Source organism: Mustela erminea, chromosome 19 (assembly GCF_009829155.1).
Source record: "Mustela erminea isolate mMusErm1 chromosome 19, mMusErm1.Pri, whole genome shotgun sequence".
Classification (NCBI taxonomy): Eukaryota; Metazoa; Chordata; class Mammalia; order Carnivora; family Mustelidae; genus Mustela; species Mustela erminea.
The window spans coordinates 42,896,487-42,918,648 of NC_045632.1; the positions used below are offsets into that span (position 1 = coordinate 42,896,487).

At 43.9% G+C, this 22,162-nt stretch overlaps 1 protein-coding gene across 3 annotated transcripts in view; it reads right to left on the reverse strand.

The window, feature by feature from the left end:
• The window catches only part of RANBP10 (RAN binding protein 10), a 69,560-nt gene that overhangs the window by 31,177 nt on the left and 16,221 nt on the right, over window positions 1–22,162 (reverse strand). For 2 of the 3 annotated variants that reach the window (XM_032323574.1, XM_032323575.1), the window contains one exon: window positions 11,335–11,387. In XM_032323574.1, the coding sequence (XP_032179465.1) occupies window positions 11,335–11,387 (53 nt within the window). Of the gene's footprint in view, window positions 1–5,380; window positions 5,401–11,334; window positions 11,388–22,162 lie in introns of those variants that run through there. The other variant, XM_032323576.1, reaches the window with a different exon arrangement.

Below are 22,162 nucleotides of genomic sequence, written 5' to 3' on the forward strand. Positions count from 1 at the left end.
CTTGATATGTTAAGGTAATACAGGTCTCCCTGTGGCTAAGGGAAGAGGTCCACAGAAAAGGACCAGGACTCAGCTGGCTACAAGGCCCAGCACGCTGCTGCCCCAGGGAGGGGGAGCCCGGGAACAGAGGGCCTCTCACATGAAACAAGCTGCACCGCAGGGACCACGGCGGCTCCTGTGGCACCGGCACCATTAACTACCACGGGAACCACCAGGGATTCCAAACAGATACCTGGCCTTTGGGCCCCAACTGCCAAACCACCATCTGCTCTGGACATCCTAGTGGAACCCGGCTTATCTTTCCCTCCACTCCCAGCCAGGTCATTTCCCTCATCTCTGCTATCTGCTATGCTTCTCCCATGGCACATGCAAATGAGAAATATCGGCTATTTGTAGAATCTGTCCCACCCAGTGGAAGCAGGCCCTAGCCCGAGATCAGGACACAAAACACTCCTGGGGGCATGCTCCTAACAGATCATTCGGGGTAGGCTTAATTAAAGTAAGCTCTGGGGGGAGGAAGAGATGTTCACTTGAACATGACCATCCTGTGGGAGCAAGGCAGACAGTCCCCTTACTACCCTCTCACCCCCTACCAGTGTCTAGTTGCGAGGTGCCATCTGCTTCAGGAGATACGCACCCCTCAACCCCCAGTCCTCAGCTGTGGAGCTGCTTCTTTTCCGACAGTATGAAGGAAGTTTGCTTCAAGGGTTCTCCTGAGGGGTTGTAGTAATTAAGGTCATACATGCCACACTAAGACAACAGCTGCCTCCTGCACAGAAATGGCAAAGAGGAAATTACCAGCTACCCAGCTCTGAGGCAGACGGGGCTACCAATCCACACAGCTTGAATCTCCCTGGCCCTCTCTGAGGTTCAAGGCACAAAAGGAGAATCTGTCTTATCCTCAGCCCCTTCAAAGCCCTCAAGATTAGGAGAAGCCCAAATCCCTCCCTCTGTCCACGCCTCTGACTTTTCCCCCTGCTTCCTCAATCCAGGGATCGCAGCCCACAATGCTCGCTGCCAGCTCAGCGATGGGAGGGTCGGGCTGAGGGTACTCACCTGTCTGTAGACTATCTGCCCTGCTTTCAAGCCGTTTGTCCATGAATTCTGACATTCTTATTTTGGACCACATGTGCTCCTTGGTTTCACATTTAATGGAGGTCAAAAACACCTTACAAAAGGTAAACCTCAAAACTTCTGACCATGCAGAAACTTCTGACTGTGCAAGCTGAGACAGGCCCAGATGTTCCTTGGAAAGTCTGACCACCAGCCTCATACTGAAGGTACTCTGTTCTTGTCTGCTCCCAGGACCAAGCGAGACCCCAAGAGTGGCTATACCCTGCTCCTGACAGCCCCAGAAGCAAAGACGTCCTTGCGGAGCTAGTACAGAAAAACCTACAAGAAAACACTTGAAACATCAACATCCTGTTTGTTTGCTATGCCATCTTCATCCTCCATAACTCAACTCCAGTTAACACATACTAACATGGCTACTCAAATACAGAAAACACAAGCACTGGAAACAAAATGTAGTTTCAATTACATCTAACTCCACTCTGATACACATTCATAAAAGAACTGTATTTATTTAGGAATGAGGGGTGGCTCAGCTGGTTAAGCAGCTGACTTCGGCTCAGCTCATGATCCCAGCGTCCTGGGATCGAGTCCCACATCAAGCTCCTTGCTCGGCAGGGAGCCTGCTTCTCCCTCTGCCTCTGCCTGCCTCTCTGTCTGCCTGTGCTCACTTGCTCTCCCTCTCTCTCTCTGACAAATAAATAAATAAAATCTTTAAAAAAAACTGTATTTATTTATTTACTTAAGAACTTCAAATGTATAGGTTCTTCCTTCCACAGTTAGAGAAAACACTTTTTCTCAATTACAACAAAAGCTAACATGTATATACCCCTTTTTTATTAGATACTGTTCTAATCACTATACAGGACCTCACTAAATTCTCAAAGCCATTCCATATGTGAGTTACATACAAGTATTGTTCCCATTTTACAGATGGGGAAAAGAGAGGCACAGAGCAGTTAAGTAACTTACCTCAAGTAACACAGCTGCCAGGATGCAAATGCAGACCGTGTGGCTCCAGAGTCCATGCTCTTAAGCACTGAGCTACATACTGCTCCACAAGCTGACCGCAACCCTAAAGATGTGTTTCCTCACAGGACTAAATGTGAGCCCAGAGCTGATTCAACGACACTGAGCCCTAACAAACAGAGAAGGGGGGACGGTCACTCCTCTTACAGGTAGAAGGTGGCAGCACAGCCCCCATGCACAATCAGTGCCACAATAGTTAGGGCAGAGTAGGGAAGCTACCATCCAAATAAAAGCATCTCCCAGCCAAGGGCAGGCTGCAGGCCAGCAGGGACCGGACTCAGGAATGGTTCCAGAACCACACTTGGTTTACTGAAGCCACAGTAGTGAGGCAGAGCTCAGCAAGATGCAGAAAGAGCCCACGGGCATTATGCTCGCTCTGGAAGAGTGGTGATAAAAAGATGTGGTCCAAGTCCCAGTGAGGGTATCGTTGGGTAAATATGAATAAGTCACACAAGGCAGAGAGGTAAATGTCATGAGAGAAATGTGGTCAGAACCAAAAGGGTTAGGCGGTATTACACAGGGGGACATAAGCAGGAAGGATACCCCCACAGTAAGAAGGGCACCTATGAAGAGGCAGAGCAGAGAATGTTTGCAGTGTATCTTGGGCCTCACAAACATGTTGGTGTGCAGCCCATGTGGAGGGTAGAGAGGGCAGAAGATGCCAAGCAAGGCTTACAGGCCTGTGTCCCTGGCAGACAGGCAAGGGACAGGAAGTAGAGAGCAGAGACCTGAGATAGAGCAATGAATCAGGAGGCCATGGAAAGAGCCCAATGGGGAGGCAATGACAGTAAGGACAGAGAAGGGGACCAGATTAAAGACATACTTGGAGAGCGGCAGAACCATGGGATGGATGTGGAAAGGGACAGGGTGAAGATTAGTCTGAAGAGTGCCACCTGGGGGCTGGGTGAACAGCAACTGTCAGTGGACATAAGGAAAGCAGGAGGATCTGGGTTTTGCAGTCGGATAAACTTAGTTTGAGGCAAGCAGGTTCACTGTGTGCTGGACTGTAAACAAAGCACTGAGGTTTCAGGAGATATAACCTGCTCAAAGACAGAGAAGAGCCAGAGAAGTGAGTTGTATAACTGCCTGGATGGCTCACAAGCTGCCCTTCAACTGCACTTTCAGGCCTTGGCAAAGTACAGTCAACCATTCACAGGCCACAGAGTCACGCAGCTACCATAAGGTCTACTCAGCAACAAGATGCAAGCAACCAGAGAAACCAGCAGCCCCTGGCAGAGGAGAAAAGAAGGGTGGGGTGGGGTGAGGGGACTGTGTGTGTGTGTGTGTGTGTGTGTGCGCCCGCACGCATGTGTGCAGGCGCTCGCGTGTGTATGACAGACAGAGGTTATCTCCTACAGTCAAGAAGTAGAGAGGGGTGGAGGCTCTCTCTCAGTCAAGTCCATCTTCTGTTGATACTGGTTTCACTCAACCAGATCAGGAACTATAAGAAAAGGGGCTTCAGTTCTACACTTGGGCCTCTCCTTTCTCGTAAGTTTCTCTTCAGGGACCTGTGAAAGGCTGGACTAAGCCAAAGACCAGGTACTTCTTGCAGCAGCACCTGGGCAGGCCAAGGCTAGACTTCCCAAGTTACCTTCTTCTTAGAGTCACTCGGACAAGGGCGGTTCGATTTACACGCTTCTACTTGCTCTGAATGACACTGAGACTTGGCATCTAAAATGGCCATCACCAGGCCATTTTATTAATAAAAGAATTCTTAAAACAAATTATCAGCAAAATCCTATAAGCACAACGTAGTAGTTTGCAGTCTGTTCACCTACTACTCAGAAGATACCAAGCTGGATGAACTACTTCCACAGGGCCTGTCCTCCCCATCTCTCGAATCCCAGATACCACCATGCTCTTCTGGACCACTGAGACAGTCCCTAACTGGCCTCCTTGCACCTGCTCCTGTCCCCTCCAACCTGGACAGATCACACCTCCACTTAAATCCCTCAGTGGCTCCCTGTAACACCCAACCCACTGTCTCCCTGACCCAGTAACAACCATCAGGCGCAAAGCTGCTTAAACCCTCCAACCTGAAGCCCTCAGCCCTTAAGCACAAGACTGCAGGTGACATTATTTTCAAAATTTATTTTACCCTCTAATAACAAATTCATAAAAATAGACTGATATATAAATGAATAAGAAAAAACAAATGTACAGAAAACTCGATGGTGGACTGGGAACAAACTCTGTACCTACATATTTCACAAAACCTGATGTGCTAGAGTATAAACGAGCATTAAGCAAACTTTTTCTTTTTTTTTTTTTAAGCAAACTTTTTCAAAGTACAGACCACATCATATTACTGATCATGATGGAAAAAGGCTAGGCTCAGCCAATTAAACAAATAGTGCCCAATCATGTGAAAATTATTCAAGCATTCTATTGTCTTGAATACAACCTGGGTCAGGAAGAAAAATCAAGAATAAAGAATGTAATAACTATCTTAAAATGAAAAGCTCAAACTAAAACAGCATATCAAATTCATAAAAAGAGAGGGCACTAGGGTGGCATAGCTGGTTAAGCATCTGTCTCTTGGTTTTGGCTCAGGTCATGATCTGAGGGTTGCGAGACTGAGCCCCAAGTCAGGCTCCACACTCACCGTGAGGTCTACTTAAGACTCTCTCTTCCTCTGCCCTTCCCCCACATGCACTCTCTTTCTCTTCTCTCTCTCAAATAAATTAATTTAAAAATTTTTTGTGAGGGGCACAGGGGTGGCTTAGTCACTTAAGCATCTGCCTTTGGCTCAGGTCATGATCCCTGTATCCTGAGATTGCATAGGGCTGCATAGGGCTCCCTACTCAGCAAGGAGTCTGCTTCTCCCTCTCCCTCTGCCCCTCCCACTACATGTGCTCCCTTACTATCTTTCTCTCAAATAAATAAATAAAATCTTTAAAAAAAAAACTGTGAGGCATAAAAGTAGTACTTAGAGAAAATATGTAACAATAAACATCTATCTTTATTCTTTTTAAAAGATTTTATTTATTTTTGACAGAGAGAGACACACAATGAGAGAGGGAACACCAGAAAGGGGAGTGGGGGAGGGAGAAGCAGGCTTCCCGCCGAGCAGGGAGCTGGAGACCTAGGATCATGACCTGAGCCAAAGACAGATGCTTAATGACTGAGCCACGCAGGCACCCCTGCTGAAGGAAATTAAAGAAGATCTAAACAAATGGAAAAACATTTCACATTCATGGACCAGAAGATTTAACATTATTAGAATGACAATACTTCCCAAACTGATCTACAGATTCAGTGCAATCCATTAAAATCCCACCTGATTTCTTTATAGTAATTAACAAGCTGATTCTAAAATTCATATGGAATTGCAAGGGAACCGGAAGAGTCAGAGCAATCCTGAAAAAGAAGAAAAAAGTTCAAGGACTCACACTTCCCAATTTCAAAACTTACTACAAAGCAACAGTAATCAAGACAGTATGGTATAGGCAAGGACAAATATATAGATCAATGGAATAGAATTGAGAATCTAGAAAAAAAAAAAATCCATACATCTTTGGCTCAAATGATTTTCAACACAGGTACCAAGATCATTCAGTAAGGAAAGAATAGTTTTTTCAACAACTGATGCTAGGACAATTGGGCAGCCACAGGCAAATGAATGAAGTCAGATCCTTACCTCACACCATAAAAATTAAATGGATCAAAACCCTAAATAAAAGTTGTTACCACATGACCCAGCAATTCCACTCCTAGGTATACAACCAAATGAAATGAGACATGTGTCCACACAAAAACTTGTACACAAATGTTTACAGCATAAATCATAACAGTCAAAAAGTAGAAACAATCCAAATATTCTTTTAAAAAAAGAAAACAGGGTGCCTGGGTGGCTCAGTGGGTTAAGCATCTGCCTTTGACTCAGGTCATGATCCCAGGGTCCGGGGATCAAGCCCTCCATTGGGTTCCCTGCTCAGCAGAGAGCCTGCTTCTCCTCTACCTGCCGTTCCCCCTGCCTGTGCTTGCTCTGTCTCTCTCACTCGCTTGCTCTCTCTGTGTCAAATAAATAAAATCTTTAAAAAAAAAATCCAAATACTCACCAACAGACACATGGGTAAGCAAAATGTGATATACCCATATAACAGAATATTATCTGGCCATAAGAAGAAACGAAGTTCTAATACACACTACAACTTAGATGAAGCTCAGAACATTACGCTAAGTGAAAGAAGCGGTATGCAAATATAACACCTGTTGTATGACTCCACTGATATGAAATGTCCAGGAAAAGGAAAATCCATGGAGAAAGAAAGTAGATTAGTGGTTTCCAGGGGCTGCAGGGAAGGAGAATAAGAGAATGATTGCTAATGGGTATGGGGCTTCTCTTTGGGGTGATGAAAATGTTCTGGAACTAGATAGAGGTGATGGTAGCACAACTCTGTGAGTATATTAAAATCACTGAAATGCATACTTTAAAGGGGTGAATCTTATGGTCTGGTCAGCAGAGAGTTTGTTTAAGATTTTTCTCCCATTTCCTCACCTTCTGCCCTTCCCCCGCACTCTCCTTCTCTCTCTCAAATAAGTAAATCTTTAAAAAAAATGTTTTATTTATTTAAGGAATCTCTACACCCCACATGAGGCTTGAACTCATGACCCCGAGATCAAAAGAGTCATGTGTTCGGGGTGCCTGGGTGGCTCAGAGGGTTAAAGCCTCTGCCTTTGGCTGAGGTCATGATCCCAGGGTCCTGGGGCGGAACCCCGCTTCAGGCTCTCTAGTCAGTGGGGAGCCTGCTTCCTCCTCTCTCTCTCTCTCTCTCTGCCTGCCTCTCTGCCTACCTGTAATCTCTGTCTGTCAAATAAATAAATAAATATTTTTTTAAAAAGAGTCAAGTGCTCTACTAACTGACCAGCAAGGAGCCCCCACCACCCGCTTTTTTTTTTTTTTTTTTGGTTTTGACAATATTAATTAGAGCCATTTTCCCATAAAGAGAATCAGATGGCCTAAGCAGAATATACGGAAAGTGATGCCACAAGAATGAACTTACTTGAACAAGCTAACAAGAAGGGAAGGGAAAGTCTTTAAAATGTCCTCCCCAAAAGCCCAGCTGGCCCTGATAGATTCGCTGACAAGTTTTTTTAAACTTACAAATCAAAAGTAATCTACATACACAGTCATGAAAATAAGGAACTCCTCCCAATGACCTAGCAGGTTTCTTCTTAACTACACAAGATAATACTGAGTTATCTCAATATACACCCATAAGGCACATATAAATATAACTGTCCACTTATGATGAAATGCTTCCAGTTAAGTATTTCAAAATAAGGAAAGGAGGGGCGCCTGGGTGGCTCAGTGGGTTAAGCCTCTACCTTCGGCTCAGGTCATGATCCCAGGGGCCTGGGATCGAGTCCCGCATAGGGCTCTCTGCTCAGCAGGGAGCCTGCTTCTCCTCATCTCTCTCTCTGTCTGTCTCTCTGCCTATTTGTGATCTCTCTCTCTCTGTCAAATAAATAAATAAAATCTTTAAAAAAAAAAATAAGGAAAGGAGTCCTTTTTTTAACCAAAATCTACCACCTTCTGAAGTTCCATCACATGCCTAAGTTCTTATGATTCTTACTGCCCAGGCTGCCCAGCTTAGCCTCCACCCCCTCTGGAAGGTCTCCTCTACAACAGTTCACTCTTGAACTAGTTACTTATTAGCAAATCTGATCACATTTTGCCAACATTCAGAACACTCCTGCAATCCCCACTGCTTAAATAAAGAAGTCCATGCCCCTTGAAATGGAACATAAGACTCTTCCTTCAACTGGGTCATTCTGACTGGCATCCCATCACACAAGACAACTTACAGACCTACTCACAGGCCTTACTGTACCACCACACAGACCCACCTGACAAACTCCTGTATGTCTCTCAACACCAAGCCAGAACACCCCTGTAAACCCACAGTAACCACCACTCTCCCTCAGACACAACAGTATCTATCAAGAAGATACATCAACACTCAATTATCTCACCTGAAGTTAACACCAAAGTCTCAAATTCTAGACCCAGACTAGGCTACCATCGTCACTCACCTCCCACCAACCATATAGCCTAACAGTCCCAATAGCCTTCATCACAACCAAGGATCTCTTGGAAATCAGAAGCCACAGCCAGAAAGGCTTTAGCTGCTGCCATCCTCCATCTCATGTCCCCAGTGGAATACATGCTAGTAGCTTCAGGTCCAATTGTTACGAACGATGATACTTTCAGTTTTGGATAATGTATGCTCATGAAGTACCTCCATCCCCTGCATATGTACACATACCAAAAAAAAGCAATCCCAGAAAATGAAAAGTGCCAAAAGGGATTCTGATCTTCCAAATCCAGCACTGGGATAAACAAGCCCACCATCATTCCTAAGAGGAACGTCTTCCCTCTACCCCTACATCTATCTTGTGCTAGGTCTTTTCAGCCATTCAGCCAGTCCTGTCTCCTGGGAAAGCCAGAGGCATCCAACCTTCCTAGAGAGAATCCCTATCTATCTGCAAACTGATTCCTACTTTTTTTTCTTTTTTTAAGATTTTTACTTATTTATTTGACAGAGAGACACAGTAAGAGAGGGAACACAAGTGGGGAGCGGAGAGGGGGGAGAAGCAGGCTTCCCATCAAGCAGGGAGCCCGATGTGGGGCTCAATTCCAGGATCCTGGGACCACAACCCGAGCCAAAGGCAGATACTTAACAACTGAGCCACCTAGACACCCCTAATTCCTACTTTCTACCTTAAGGAATAATCAGGGAGATTATCAGAAATGACAGGAAGGGGGGGGGGGCACCTGGGTGGCTCTGTGGGTTAAAGCCTCTGCCTTCGGCACAGGTCATGATCTCAAGGTCCTGGGATCGAGCCCTGCATTGGGCTCTCTGCTCAGCGGGGAGTCTGCTTCCCCCTCTCTGCCTACTTGTGATTTCTGTCAAATAAATAAATAAAATCTTTATTTAAAAAAAAAAAAGAAAGAAAGAAATGACAGGAATAAAAGCCCTCAGAGCCGGCAGCCAGAGTGAAATGAAAATAGGTGTAACTCCCAAAGGGGCCCTTTTCTCCTGCCAAACAAGAGACGCACCACTCAGGACGTAAAAAAAGGTGCCAACTCTCAGGATACATTAGTGTGGGGACCAACACCTCATCTACTGTCTCCAAGCCCCTTCTCCTATAGGCCCACATCTTGGGCCTAGACAGGGTCTGACTGCATAAGGGCCCCAAATGCACTTCCCCACAATATTACATTCTCAACATCAAGGCACATGACCAGCAGTTGGCCTCCAACTGGTGCAGAGGGGGTCAAAAACTCCATCTTATGAGTGAGGCAAACAGATGTGGTTCCACATGGCTCTATCTCAAAGAGACTCAGGTCAGCCCAGGTAGACCTTGAACCTCCCCCTCCCACCTCCTCTGCTCCACTCCATGGATCTCAAACCAAATGAGCAATGCAAAAAACGGTTCTTACGAAAGAAGGATGAGCATGTGAAACTTAGAATACCAAGCCTAGTGCATGGTAAAAGGCTATATTCCAAATCCATCTGATAGATGTGAGGACTTCTTGATACAAGGGCATCTGCTTTTGCTTATTTTAATTCTATTTAGACTTTTTAAACAAATAATATATTCACAAGAAAGAAAATGTGAAGATTTTGAAAGTGAAAAATTTCTTTCCCAGTCCTATCCCTAGTCACCCTATCACTTCCCAAGGGATAGCTGATATTACAAGTTTTTCTATAGATTTCCAAAGATGTTCAATGCATGTATAAGCAGGTACAGATATGCTCAATTTGCCTTTTTAATTTTTACACACTTCATAGCATATCATACACTGTTCTATGCCTTATATTTTCCACTTAACAATACACTCTAGAGATTACTCTAAATCAGTACCTAAAGAACCTCCTCATTCTTTTCATGGCTGCATAGTATTCTTTTCTGTAGATTAATAAAAATTCATTTAACCAATGTTCAAGGTTGCTTAAAGTGACAGTTAATAACAGATTATAACAGTTACTTCTACATAATAAGCCTCTTCTTCCCTGCCACCAAAGCAGTACAAAAGTTCAAAGAGCACATTTGGCATAAGAAAAAGATTAAGGGGCATCCAAGTGGCTCAGTTGGGTAAGCCACTGACTCTTGAGTTTGGCTCGATGATCTCAGGGTTTTGAGATCAAGCCCCTTGTCCCTCTTCTTCCCCCTCTGCGCCTTCTCCCTGCTTTGCAGGCATTCTCTCTCTCTCTCAAATAAATAAATAAAATCTTGGGCGGGGGGGATTATAGCCACATGCTACACAAAGAAGTCAATATGCCACACACATCCTGATTAATAACTAAAGGCCAGCTTTCCCTGAGATCAAAGCCAAATCATTTCAGACTCCTTACAAGTAGGTGAATCCTGAGCAAGTCTAGATTTCAAGTTCTTGAAATTGGTCAATTAGAAAAAAGATATCTGTGTCTTACATTAAACATAGATGGGAAAAGATGTAACATTTAAGTGCTGCTCTCTCTTTGGAAAAAGGCAGCTGCCTTCTCTCGGTGTCTGGGACACAAAAAGTAGAGAGAACCAGGGCAGAGACACAGAGACTTTGCCTGCCTTCATGTCGATGCCAGGGGCTTGCACCATGTCACTTAGGCCACTGAGGGAACAGATGGACTTCGGACCACCTTCTGATGGAGGTTTCTATCCCTTCAACTGTACATAGCCCAAGTGGTTGAAAGGGTGCCTGGGTAGTATCGGAGGACCATGTGCAGGGCCCAGAGCATTCCACAAATCTGAGGTTACTGACTGCAAACCCAAGTCTTACACGCTTCATATTCATTAAAAAATTGCCTCAACCACGTTCCAGATGGGAGGCCACTTAAAAAACGATTCTTAATAATGGTGAAGTAACAAAGAAGCCAGAGTTGGCAGCAGTCTCCTTCTCCATATATGCCAGAGTCCCAGGATGGTCAAATGCCAATGGGAGTGAGGCTTCTAAGGCGTATCTCCACTAGGAGCAAGCTTGGGTTGGTTTTGACTGCCAACAGTTCAAATTCCAATTAATTTTTGTAATGGAAGCCCATACCATACCATAATTTTTGGTATGGAACCCCATACCAGCCCATACCAGCCATGGCCATGTTTTAGGATTTTCCATCCAGTGACTTGGCTTTAGGTAAGATAGTCTCCAACCTCTTAGCTGTCACCATGATTCTCATCACAGAATGGATCAGAAGAGCAGAACAAATATTCTCTTAACCAATGACTCACCAGGAAGTCTGTTCATGTTGACGCCTTGAGCTGAGAGTCCTATTCCCATGTACCTTCAAAAAATCACACACACAAAAATTTGGTTAGCAAATGATTACGCATCTCCCTTCTAAAACATTTCTTGGTAAAAGAAAAACAAGAAAAGCAATTAATATAAGACTCTTAACACAGTTCTTGGAGACCCTTCATATTTTGATTTTCTAATGAAAATCTAAAAAATCATCTAAATGTCTTAAGTAGCTGGAGAAACAAGAGGTAGTGTCTGTAACCAGGAACTTCAGTTTCAGATGAAAGTTTCCCGAAATCACTGTTTCCAGTCCCTTGGTTTCTGACTCCAACTAACGCAGCAGAATCTATCCTCAAGAAGTACCTAAAGTAAGTATTTGAATCCTACGTAGTGCTTGGCAGAACGATGCAAGATCAAGCCCACGGGGATAAGTCACTATTCAGCAAGGACCAAGACATGGAAAAAATACAGCCAGGTTGGGTCTGTATAGAATTATCAAGACCCCAGGGTTCTTCTCTGGGTATCTCCAAACTCACTAACGTAACCTAATACATGCACTCACCACTGGCCTCCCTGATCATCCAAAGTTGAGGCAGGGTGTCCTTAAGTCCTAAGGATCCCCCTACCCCCACTCCTCCCACCCAGGTATCTAAACACCTAAGTTATCCACAGCAAAGCAGGGCCCATGCTGTGTACCTCAGTCAAAGATGTCTCAGTGGAATTCATGAGTAGGAAGGCCAGAAAAGGAAATGAACAGAGTTTTTTAGTCTGCTTGTACTGTGCAAGGAAATAGTGAGGTCTTTCCCCAAGAACTAAGAGAAATAGGTCATTACCTTCTAACAGTACAACAGGAGAAACCCACACGTGATGCCTGATATTAACCATCTGTGAGTGCCAACACATAGTTGAGAAGCTCAGAATACTAAAAACACCAACCAAGAGGGCTGAGATATAACTTTATGGTTGCATAAAAACCAAATGTACTTAAGGCCACTAAACTTACACTTTAAGATAGTGAAAATGGCCAACTTCATGTAATATATATTTAACCATACACACAAAAAAAAGTTTTTAAGATTTTATTTATTTATTTGACAGAGAAAGAGCATGAGAGAGAGCGCAACCGGGGAAGAGGTAGAGGGAGAGAGAGAAGCCAACCTCCTGACACAGGACTTGACTCCAGGACCCTGGAATCATGACCTGAGCCAAAAGCAGACATTTAACCAACTGAGCCACCCAGGCGTCCCCACACAAAAATGTTTTTTAACACAGGGTTGCCTTCTTTCGACCATTTCCAAGTGGCTACACATTTACATTCCAACTGTTGCCTGTTGTAAATGATTCTGCAAGGAATACTTCCACATACATGTCCCCATCTTGGATTATTACTCTTTCCCCGACATGCTCCATGCACCTATGTACCTGTTTCCTAACACTACCTGAGTTCCGACAACATGGCACTCCTGTCTCTGCAAGTCCTTCATCTACAGCAAACACCCTTTTCCCTTCTCTGGCTGGCTGTGCCACTGCCTTTTGGGAGAGCAGCAGCAGGAAGGCTCTGACCCACACATCTTCCTCTGAAACCCCATTAAGCTACCCCATCATGCTGGCAGGAACCAGGATGACACGGACCAACACATGACCCTGGAAACTTGGCCTGCAGGAGTTAGGGGAAAGAGGAGGGAAGGGAAAGGAACAGCACTTCAAAGAGGGGCTTGCAAGGTTCAAAGGACTGAGACTATCAAACTGCCTGACCTCCTGCCAAAAATGGACCTTGAAGAAGCATCAGGGGCAGAATCAGTGTAAGCCTGCTGGCAGGATTCTTATTAGATTAAAACATGTACTTTTCCCCAGAAAAACAGCAGCCCAAATAATCAGCTTCCTTACTTCACTTGGTAGAGGCTGCCACAAGCTGGTCTTCATTCTCTCTCTCTCTCTTTTTTTTAAGATTTTATTTATTTATTTGACAGACAGAGATCACAAGCAAGCAGAGAGGCAGGCAGAGAGAGAGGAAGGAAAGCAGACTCCCTGCTGAGCAGAGAGCCCGATGCGGGGTTTGATCCCAGGACCCTGGGATCATGACCTAAGCCAAAGGCAGAGGCTTTAACCCACTGAGCCACCCAGGCGCCCCAGTCTTCATTTTCTTAATGCCTTGACTGACCAAGCAGCAAACAACCTTAACTGCTCTGCAGTCATCAGTCTAAATAATCATGTACAACATAGCCAGGGGTTTCCCTGACTTGGATGTCAGCCCACTCATCCTGCCCTGTTTGGAAGGGCCTGAGTCCCTGCCTAATATCACACGTGATCCCATTCCTGCCATATAGGTTTCCTGACACTAAAATGAGGGTTTGTGTTTAGAGCACATTTTTCTTGGATAACCCTTAGCCATTTAAGGTTAACGCAAATAGGGAAGGTCAACCAGCTTGGCCACCAGCAACAAGGGTCTAATTCCATAAATTTCCATGGGAATAAGGAACTACTAAGGCACATGTACTCAAACACAAGTTGCTTAGGCTTCTGCACTGGGGAAGCCATTTCCACATCCAGCAGCCAGCCCTCAACACCTACCTATAAACTCTCTACCCCATAGGTGGGATAGTGTTTACCAGGTCTGCAAGCCTTTACATAAACCTTAGGGTCAACTCCTCCTCTCCCAGAGGAGATCTTATACCCACACTTGGGTGCCATGTCACCTGCAGGTGTCAATGACAGAGAGCAACTCCACAGGAACCTAAGTTGCATATTCATATGATGCTGGAGTTGAGTCACTGTTCAAAAGAAATGAGTCCCAACTCTTCAAACAATGGGTGATATTAAGTCTTTTCTAAAAGTCTGATGTCTAAAATAATAAAAACACACAGCCTTATACCTTCCAGCAAGTCTTCATGCACTTGAAAACTATTCTCCAATCAGTCTGAGATAAGCAGGGATATAAAAGCTGTAAGGACACCGTGAATATACTGAAAAACACTGAACTGAACACTTTAATTGGGGAATTGTATGGTATGTTAAGTTACATCTCAGTCACACCCAACAAAGTAGGAATAAACAAAAATTATCTCAACATAATAAAAGCCATATATGATAAGCCCATAACTAACATCATACCCAATGGTAAAAGACTGTAAAACTTTTCCTAAGATCAGGAACAAGACAGATGCCTGTGTTTGCCACTCTATTCGACAGAGTGTTAAAAGTTCTAGCCAAAGCAATTAGGCAAGAAAAATAAAAGGCACCCAAATTGGAAAAGAATAGGTAAAACTATCTCTGTCCACAGATGACATGATCCCATATGTAGCAAACTCTAAGGATGCCACAACAATGCTATTAGAATAATCAAATTCAGCAAAGATGAAGGATACAAAATCAACACATGAAAATAATTGTTTTTCTATACACTAACCATACACTAACAGTGAATGACAAAAAAAGGAAATTAAAATAATTCCACTTATAATAGCATTATAAAGACTAAAGTGGGGGCGCCTGGGTGGCTCAGTGGGTTAAGCCTCTGCCTTCAGCTCGGGTCATGATCTCAGGGTCCTGGGATCGAGCCCCGCATCGGGCTCTCTGCTCAGCAGGGAGCCTGCTTCCTTCTCTCTCTCTCTGCCTGCCTCTCTGCCTACTTGTGATCTCTCTCTCTGTCAAATAAACAAATAAAATCTTAAAAAAAAAAATGTCCATCATCACAAAAAATCACATAAAAAAAAAAAAAAGACTAAAGTGCTGGGGGTGGGCACACCTGGGTGATTCAGTCAATTAAGCACAAACCTTTGGCTGAGGTCATGATCCTGAGGTCCTGGGATCAAGCCCTGTGTTGGACTCCCTACTTGGTGGGGAGTCTGTTTCTCTCTCTCCCTCTGAACCTACCCCTTTCTGGTGCGCTAACACACTTTCTCTTTCTCTCAAATAAATAAATAATATCTTAAAGATGAAATAAAATGAAGTAAAATTAAAAAAATAAAATAAAATAAAATAGGGGCACCCGGGTGGCTCAGCGGGTTAAAGCCTCTGCTTTTGGCTCGGGTCATGATCCCAGTGTCCTGGGGTCGAGCCCCACATCGGGCTCTCTGCTCAGCGGGGGGCCTCCTTCTTCCCCTCTCTCTGTCTGTCTCTCTACCTGCTTGTGATCTCTGTCTGTCAAATAAATAAATAAAATCTTTAAAAATAAATAAATAAATAAATAAATAAATAAAATAAAATATCAGGGTGCCTGGGTGGAACCCCGTGAGTGAGACATCCAACTCTTGGTTTTAGCTCAGGTTGTGATCTTAGGATTATAAGATCTAGTCCTGCACTGAGTTCTGTGATCAGTCTGCTTGAGATTTTCTCTCCTTCTGTCCCCGCCCCCTCTCTAAAATAAATAAATCTTAAAAAAAAAAAAAAGAATAAAATACTTGAGAATAAACTTGACCAAGGAAACAAGACTTGTACATTAAAAACTATAAGATGTTGCTGAAAGAAATTAAAGAAGACACAATAAATGGAAAGACATCTGTGTTCACAATCGGAAAACTTAATATTGTTATGATGCCAATACTACGCAGTGCAATACACAGATTTAATGCTATCCATATGGAATCTCAAGGGACAATGAACAGCCAAAACAATCTTGAAAAAGATGAAAAAAAGTTAGAGGACTCACACTTCCTGACTTCAGAACTTACCACAAAGCTGTGATAATCAAAACAGTATTGGTACTGGCATAGAGACAGACATATAGACCACAGTAACACAATAGCACAGAAATGTACCTTCCCATACGTGGTCAACTGATTTCGACAAAGATGTTAAGACCATTCAAGTCTTAAGTAGAAAATAATAACACTTGGTGCTAGGACAACTGGATATCCACATGAAGAAGAATGAAGTTGGGCCCTTACCATACACTATACGCAAAATTAACTTAAAACAGATCAAATAAACAAAGATCTAAAACTGTAAAGCTGTTAAAAGAAAACACAGGAGAAAAGGTTTACATTGAAATTGGCAATGATTTCTTGGATATTAAACCCAAAGCACAGGCAACAAGAGAAAAAAGTAGGGACACCTGGGTGGCTCAGTTGGTTAGGCCACCGCCTTTGGCTCAGGCCATGATCCTGGGATTGAGTCCCGCATTGGGCTCCTTGCTCTGCAGGGAGCCTGCTTCTCTTTCTTCCTCTGCCTGCCACTCTGCCCACTTGTGCATGCTCACTCTCTCTCTCTAACAAATAAATAAATAAGTAAAATCTTAAAAAAAAAAAAAAAGAAAAGAAAAGGAAAAAGAAAAAAGTAAACTACATCAAAATCTTAAACTTTTGTATCTCAAAGGACACCATCGGGGCACCTGGGCAGCTCAGATGGTTAAGCGTCTGCCTTCAGCTCAGGTCATGATCCCCACGGTCCTGGGATTGAACTTCACTTTGGGCTCCCTGCTCGGTGGGTAACCTGCTTCTCCCTCTCCTTCTGCTGCTCCCCCTGCTTGTGCTTTCTCCCTTTCTCTGTCAAATAACAAATAAAATCTTAAAACAAACAAACACCATCAACACAGTGAAAAGCAACCCATGGTATAGGAGAAAAACAAAACCAAAGAGAAAATCTATTAAAAACGGGCAAGGATTTGAATAGTTACATCTCCAAAGAAGAGACAAATCACTAATAAGCACATGAAAAGTTGTTCAGCATCACGAATCACTGAGGAAATGTAGATCAAAAACACAACTTCCTACGCTTAAGGACAAACAAACAACAGAAAAAAGAACAAGTGTTGGTGAGGATATGAAGATTAGAACCCTTGTTCATTGACGGTACAGCAGCTATGGAAATAGGTATGGCAGTTAATCATATGGTAACTATAAGTTTAAAAAATTAGGGGTGCCTAGAGGGCTCAGTTGTTAGGCGTCTGCCTTCGGCTCAGGTCCCTGCTCAGCAGGGAGCCTGCTTCTGCCTCTCCCACTCCCCCTGCTTCTGTTACCTCTCTCATTGTGTCTCTCTCTGTCAAATAAATAAATAAAATCTTAAAAAAATAAATAAATAAACCATGTTGGGGCACCTGGCTGGCTCAGCTGGTTAAGCATCCAACTCTTTTTTTTTTTTAAAGATTTTATTTATTTATTTGACAGAGATCACAAGCAGGCAGAGAGGCAGGCAGAGAGAGAGGAAGGGAAGCAGGCTCCCCACTGAGCAGAGAGCCTGATGCGGGCGGGGCTCGATCCCAGGACCCTGGGATCATGACCCAAGCCGAAGGCAGAGGCTTAACCCACTGAGCCACCCAGGTGCCCCAAGCATCCAACTCTTGATTTCAGCTCAGGTCATGTTCTTGGGGTCATGAATCAAGCCCTGCAATGTCCTCCATGCTCAACGAGGAGTCTGTCCGAGATTCTTTTTCCCTATCCCTCTGCCCCTTCCCCTGTTCACGTTCTCTCTCTCTCTCTCAAATAAACAAATAAAATCTTTTAAAAATTACACTTTTTAAAAAAATATTTTATTTGTTTATTTGAGAGCGAGAGAATAAGAGAGAGAGAATATGAGATGATGAAGGTCGGAGGGAGAAGCAGACTCCCTGCTGAACAGGGAGCCTGATGTGGAACTCAATCCCAGGATCATGATCTGAGCCAAAGGCAGTTGCTTAACCAAATGAGCCACCTAGGCGACCTACACTGTTTTTAAAATGCTTAATTTTTAAAGAAAAATTACCATTTAATCCAGCAATTCCACTTCCTGGTATATATCCAAAAGAACTGAAGAGGCACTTGAACAGATATTTGTACAATCATATTCATAGCAGCATTATTCACAACAGCCAAATGGTGAAAGCAAACCAATCCAAGTGTCTATTGCTGAATGGATGAACAGATAAACAGAATGTGACACATATACACAATGGAGTATTACTGAGCCTTAAAAAGGCATAAATTATGGGGTACCTGACTGGCTCAGTTAGCATGAAACTTGGGGTTGTAAGTTTAAGCCCTATATTGGGTGTAAAGATTACTTAAATGAATATAACTTAAAAAAAAAAAAAGGAAGGAAATTCTGATATATAATACAACACAGAAGACAAATTCTAGGGGCACCTGAGTGGCTCAACTGGTTAAGTATCTGACTTCAGCCAGGTCATGATCTCAATGTCCTGGGATGGAGCCCAACATGGGGCTCCCTGCTCAGGGGAATCTGCTTGCCCCTCCCCCTGCTTGTGCTTACACACTTTCCTTCTCTCAAATTAAAAACAAAGCAAAACAAATAAAAAATGTTAAAAAAAGAAAAAAAAGACAAGGGGTGCCTGAGTGGCTCTGTTGGTTAAGCATCTGCCTTCAGCTCAGGTCAAGATCCCAGAGTCCTGGGATTGAGCCCATGTCTGGGCTCCCTCCTTAGTGGGGTGTCTGCTTCTCCCTCTCCCTCTGCCCGCTGCTCTCCCTGCTTATGCACTCTCTCTCTCTCTGCCAAACAAACAAATCTTTTTTTAAAAGACAAATTCGGCCTGATTCCACTTATACAAGGCATCTAGAATAGTCAAATTCATAAAAACAGAAAGTAAAATGGTGTTTGCCAGTGCCTAGGGGGAGAATCAGGAGTTACTGTTTAATGGGGACAGTTTCAGTTTGGGAAGATGAGAAAAGTTCTGGAGATAGACGGTGGCGGTTGCACAACAATGTGAATGTACTTAATGCCACTGAACTGTGCATTTCATGATTCAAATGATAAATTTTTTATGTTACATAAGTTTTACTACAATAAATAAATGAATATATGTATCAATGCAACTGCCCCTCCTCCCCAAAAAAGGTTCAAGTTCACTATCATCAGCTATAATATTTGTTATTACATAAAATCTCTTCCTCTCTTTAGGCTGGGGGATTTAGAATCCAGGAAGACAATACCCTCACCTGTTCATTCTTTCAGAGGTGTCACCTCTGGCCAAAAACGCAGCAAGTGGGTATATGTTTATTCAGTTCTGATAACCCCCAAGCCCCCAAATCATCCAAACACAGGAGATGGAGCTTAAGTTTACAGGTTCAAGCCCTATATCTTATGCCACAATGAACAGAACTGATGTAAGGCCTGTTGCCTACCTCAGGATACAGGAGCTATAGGAAGGAGCCCTCAGCCCTCAGAGGAAAAGCACACAGCCACAGCAGTACTGGGCACATAATGAACATTCAACAAACCCCTAGTGTTCATCCACACGTGGTCTGGTGAACTTTATCACCAAAGTCACAGGATCGTTCCCAGCCATGCTGCAAGGGAACCTATGCTTCTAGCTGGTATGAAAACATAACAGAGCTACATAATAGGTTAAGTGAGCTCTGAACTCAGCCACAACACCCCCAGTACTACTCTCCCCTCTTGCAGACACTAGACTTCAGCAGTGAGATTAAATGACCCATACTCACGAAGCTAGTGACATTATAGGCATAGGAGAAGTCTATTTCTCCATCCACTCATGAAAAATCTAAGGAGGCCTGAGGTTCCTTCCTTGTCAATCACCAACAAAGGACGCCTGTAGTGCTTTGCCAGGTCGTGGACTCACATGGTCCCAGCTCTCTGATAGGCCAACAAGAATGAGGTAAAACAATAAGGAAAGAGCATAATGAAAATCCAAAACCTACATATGTTCTCCTGGGCACATACTTAGATGCGAATTATCTTCGCATCTAAGCAGCAATAATAACACTACCTCTCCTCTGCAGATCTCTGGTGGCATTTGAAAATGAATGGGTTGTTAGGAGCTGTTGAGTCCTGGCTAAAGTTGAGTAATTCAGTAAAAACAGGTGTGATAAGTTTCTTTATTTTATAGAGGCCCTTGAGATCTTCTGTGCCCAATATGGTGCTGGGGACACAAGGGTAGGAGCCTGAATTCAGTCTCTGCACTCTGACAGTTTCCAGTGGCAAGTCAGGGGCAAGCCAAAGACTCAGGGTACACTGACCAGAGGAAGTAAAGGCTGAGCCAAGACCTGGTAAGCAGTGAGGGGGAAAAAAGGAGCGCGTTCCATGCAGAAGCAGCAGAATGTGCTGAGGCGCAGTGGCAAAAACGCAGCCCCAAAGTCAAGGAATGGAGAGAAATTAGTATGGCTGGGTCACAGCTTGGGCAGACCTAAAAAGAGCCAAAGCTGGCACAGGAAACTGGCTATCCATGCACAGCTTGCATGCTAGCTAAAGGAGTCTGAACTTCATGGAAGGTCAATAGGAAGCTGCAGAAAGGATTTAGAAAAGGGCGGAGCTGATCAAACCCACTAATGTTTGTAAAATGGATTGAAGTGGCAGAACTAGAGGCCACCCAAATCATTCCAGCCAGAGATGACAGGGCTGGACAAGGACAGAAGCAATGGGGATGGCAAGGCACAGAGAGAGCCAAGTGCTCTTTAAAATATACACATATATATATATATACACACATATATATATATATACACACACATATACACACACACACACACACACACACACACACACACATTATTCCTTAATTAATCTCTACTCCCAATGTGGGGCTCGAACCTACAACCCCGAGGTTGAGAGTTAACACGCTCTACTGACTAAGTCAGCCAGGCACCCCCAAGCCAAGTGCTCTTTAGAACACAGTGAACTTATGCAAGGGGGAGGAGCTGCTCTGGACACAGCCCAGCACAACCAGTCACCACAGAAAGGGCAATTCTCTGAGACCCACTGGCAAACTCTGGAGTCCAAGTGCTTGGCCTGTCAGCAGTAGCCTTTCTCCAGTTCTCCTCCAACCCTAACATTTATACTGTGTGCAAACAGCCAAACAAAAAACAAAAAACATGCATCAGACCAAAGTATGAGACAAGCCCAGATTCAAATCTCACCCCTGACACTGAGTTCACCCTATGCCCACATCAGCTTGTCAGACTGTTCCTCAGCTATCACCATCAGTCCAGAGAGGCCTCAGGGTAGACACTGAACAGGATCCTGGGCATGGTGCCGGGAGGGCTGCTGGGGGCTACTGGACAACTCCACTGTACTTTAGTTCATGCACTATAGACTTTTCTACCATTGGAATTGGGTAAAATAGGACATTTCTGATGGTCTGACTCTTGGGACTTCTAAAAACAAGCACCTCGGGGCGCCTGGGTGGCTCAGTGAGTTAAAGCCTCTGCCTTCGGCTCAGGTCATGATCCCAGGGTCCTGGGATGGAGCCCCGCATCAGGCTTTCTGCTCAGCAGGGAGCCTGCTTCCCTTCCTCTCTTTCTGCCTGCCTCTCTGCCTACTTGTGATCTCTGTCTGTCAAATAAATAAATAAATCTTTAAATAAATAAAAATAAATATAAATAAATAAATAAATAAAAACAAGCACCTGTTTACTGGGGAATCGCTGAGGAAAAAGGAAGTGAGCATCTGCCTCTTTCTTGGTAATGTGTCAGATAATGCTAGAAAACCAACAGATACAAGCTGCCTTGGTCACCTGGGAGGGAAACATGAGGGGTTCCCACTCCCTACGCAGGTAACTGGAATAGACAGAGCTTACCTCCCCTATATTTAACATCTCCACTAGGGCTTTCTTTTCAAGCAGGAGGATATATCTGAGGAGCTTGGGGGCAAAGTTATTATTATTAGCCCACATCATGACTTAAAGTAGGGTAAACCCCTCTGCTTTACTCCTTTCTTCCATATGGCAGCAAAATGGAGAAAACCATTTTTCATAGTGATGAGACAACCAGTTAGGTATAGAGGGACAATAGATGGTAAGTTCTTCATGGCAGTGAGACCAAGAGCTGGCCTCTAACTTCTCAGTTTCTACTTCACTGCCAAAACCATAACACAAGCTAGAGCTAGAAGAGCAACTCCATCTCTCTGTGGGGCTCCAGGGAGAAAAGGGCAGCA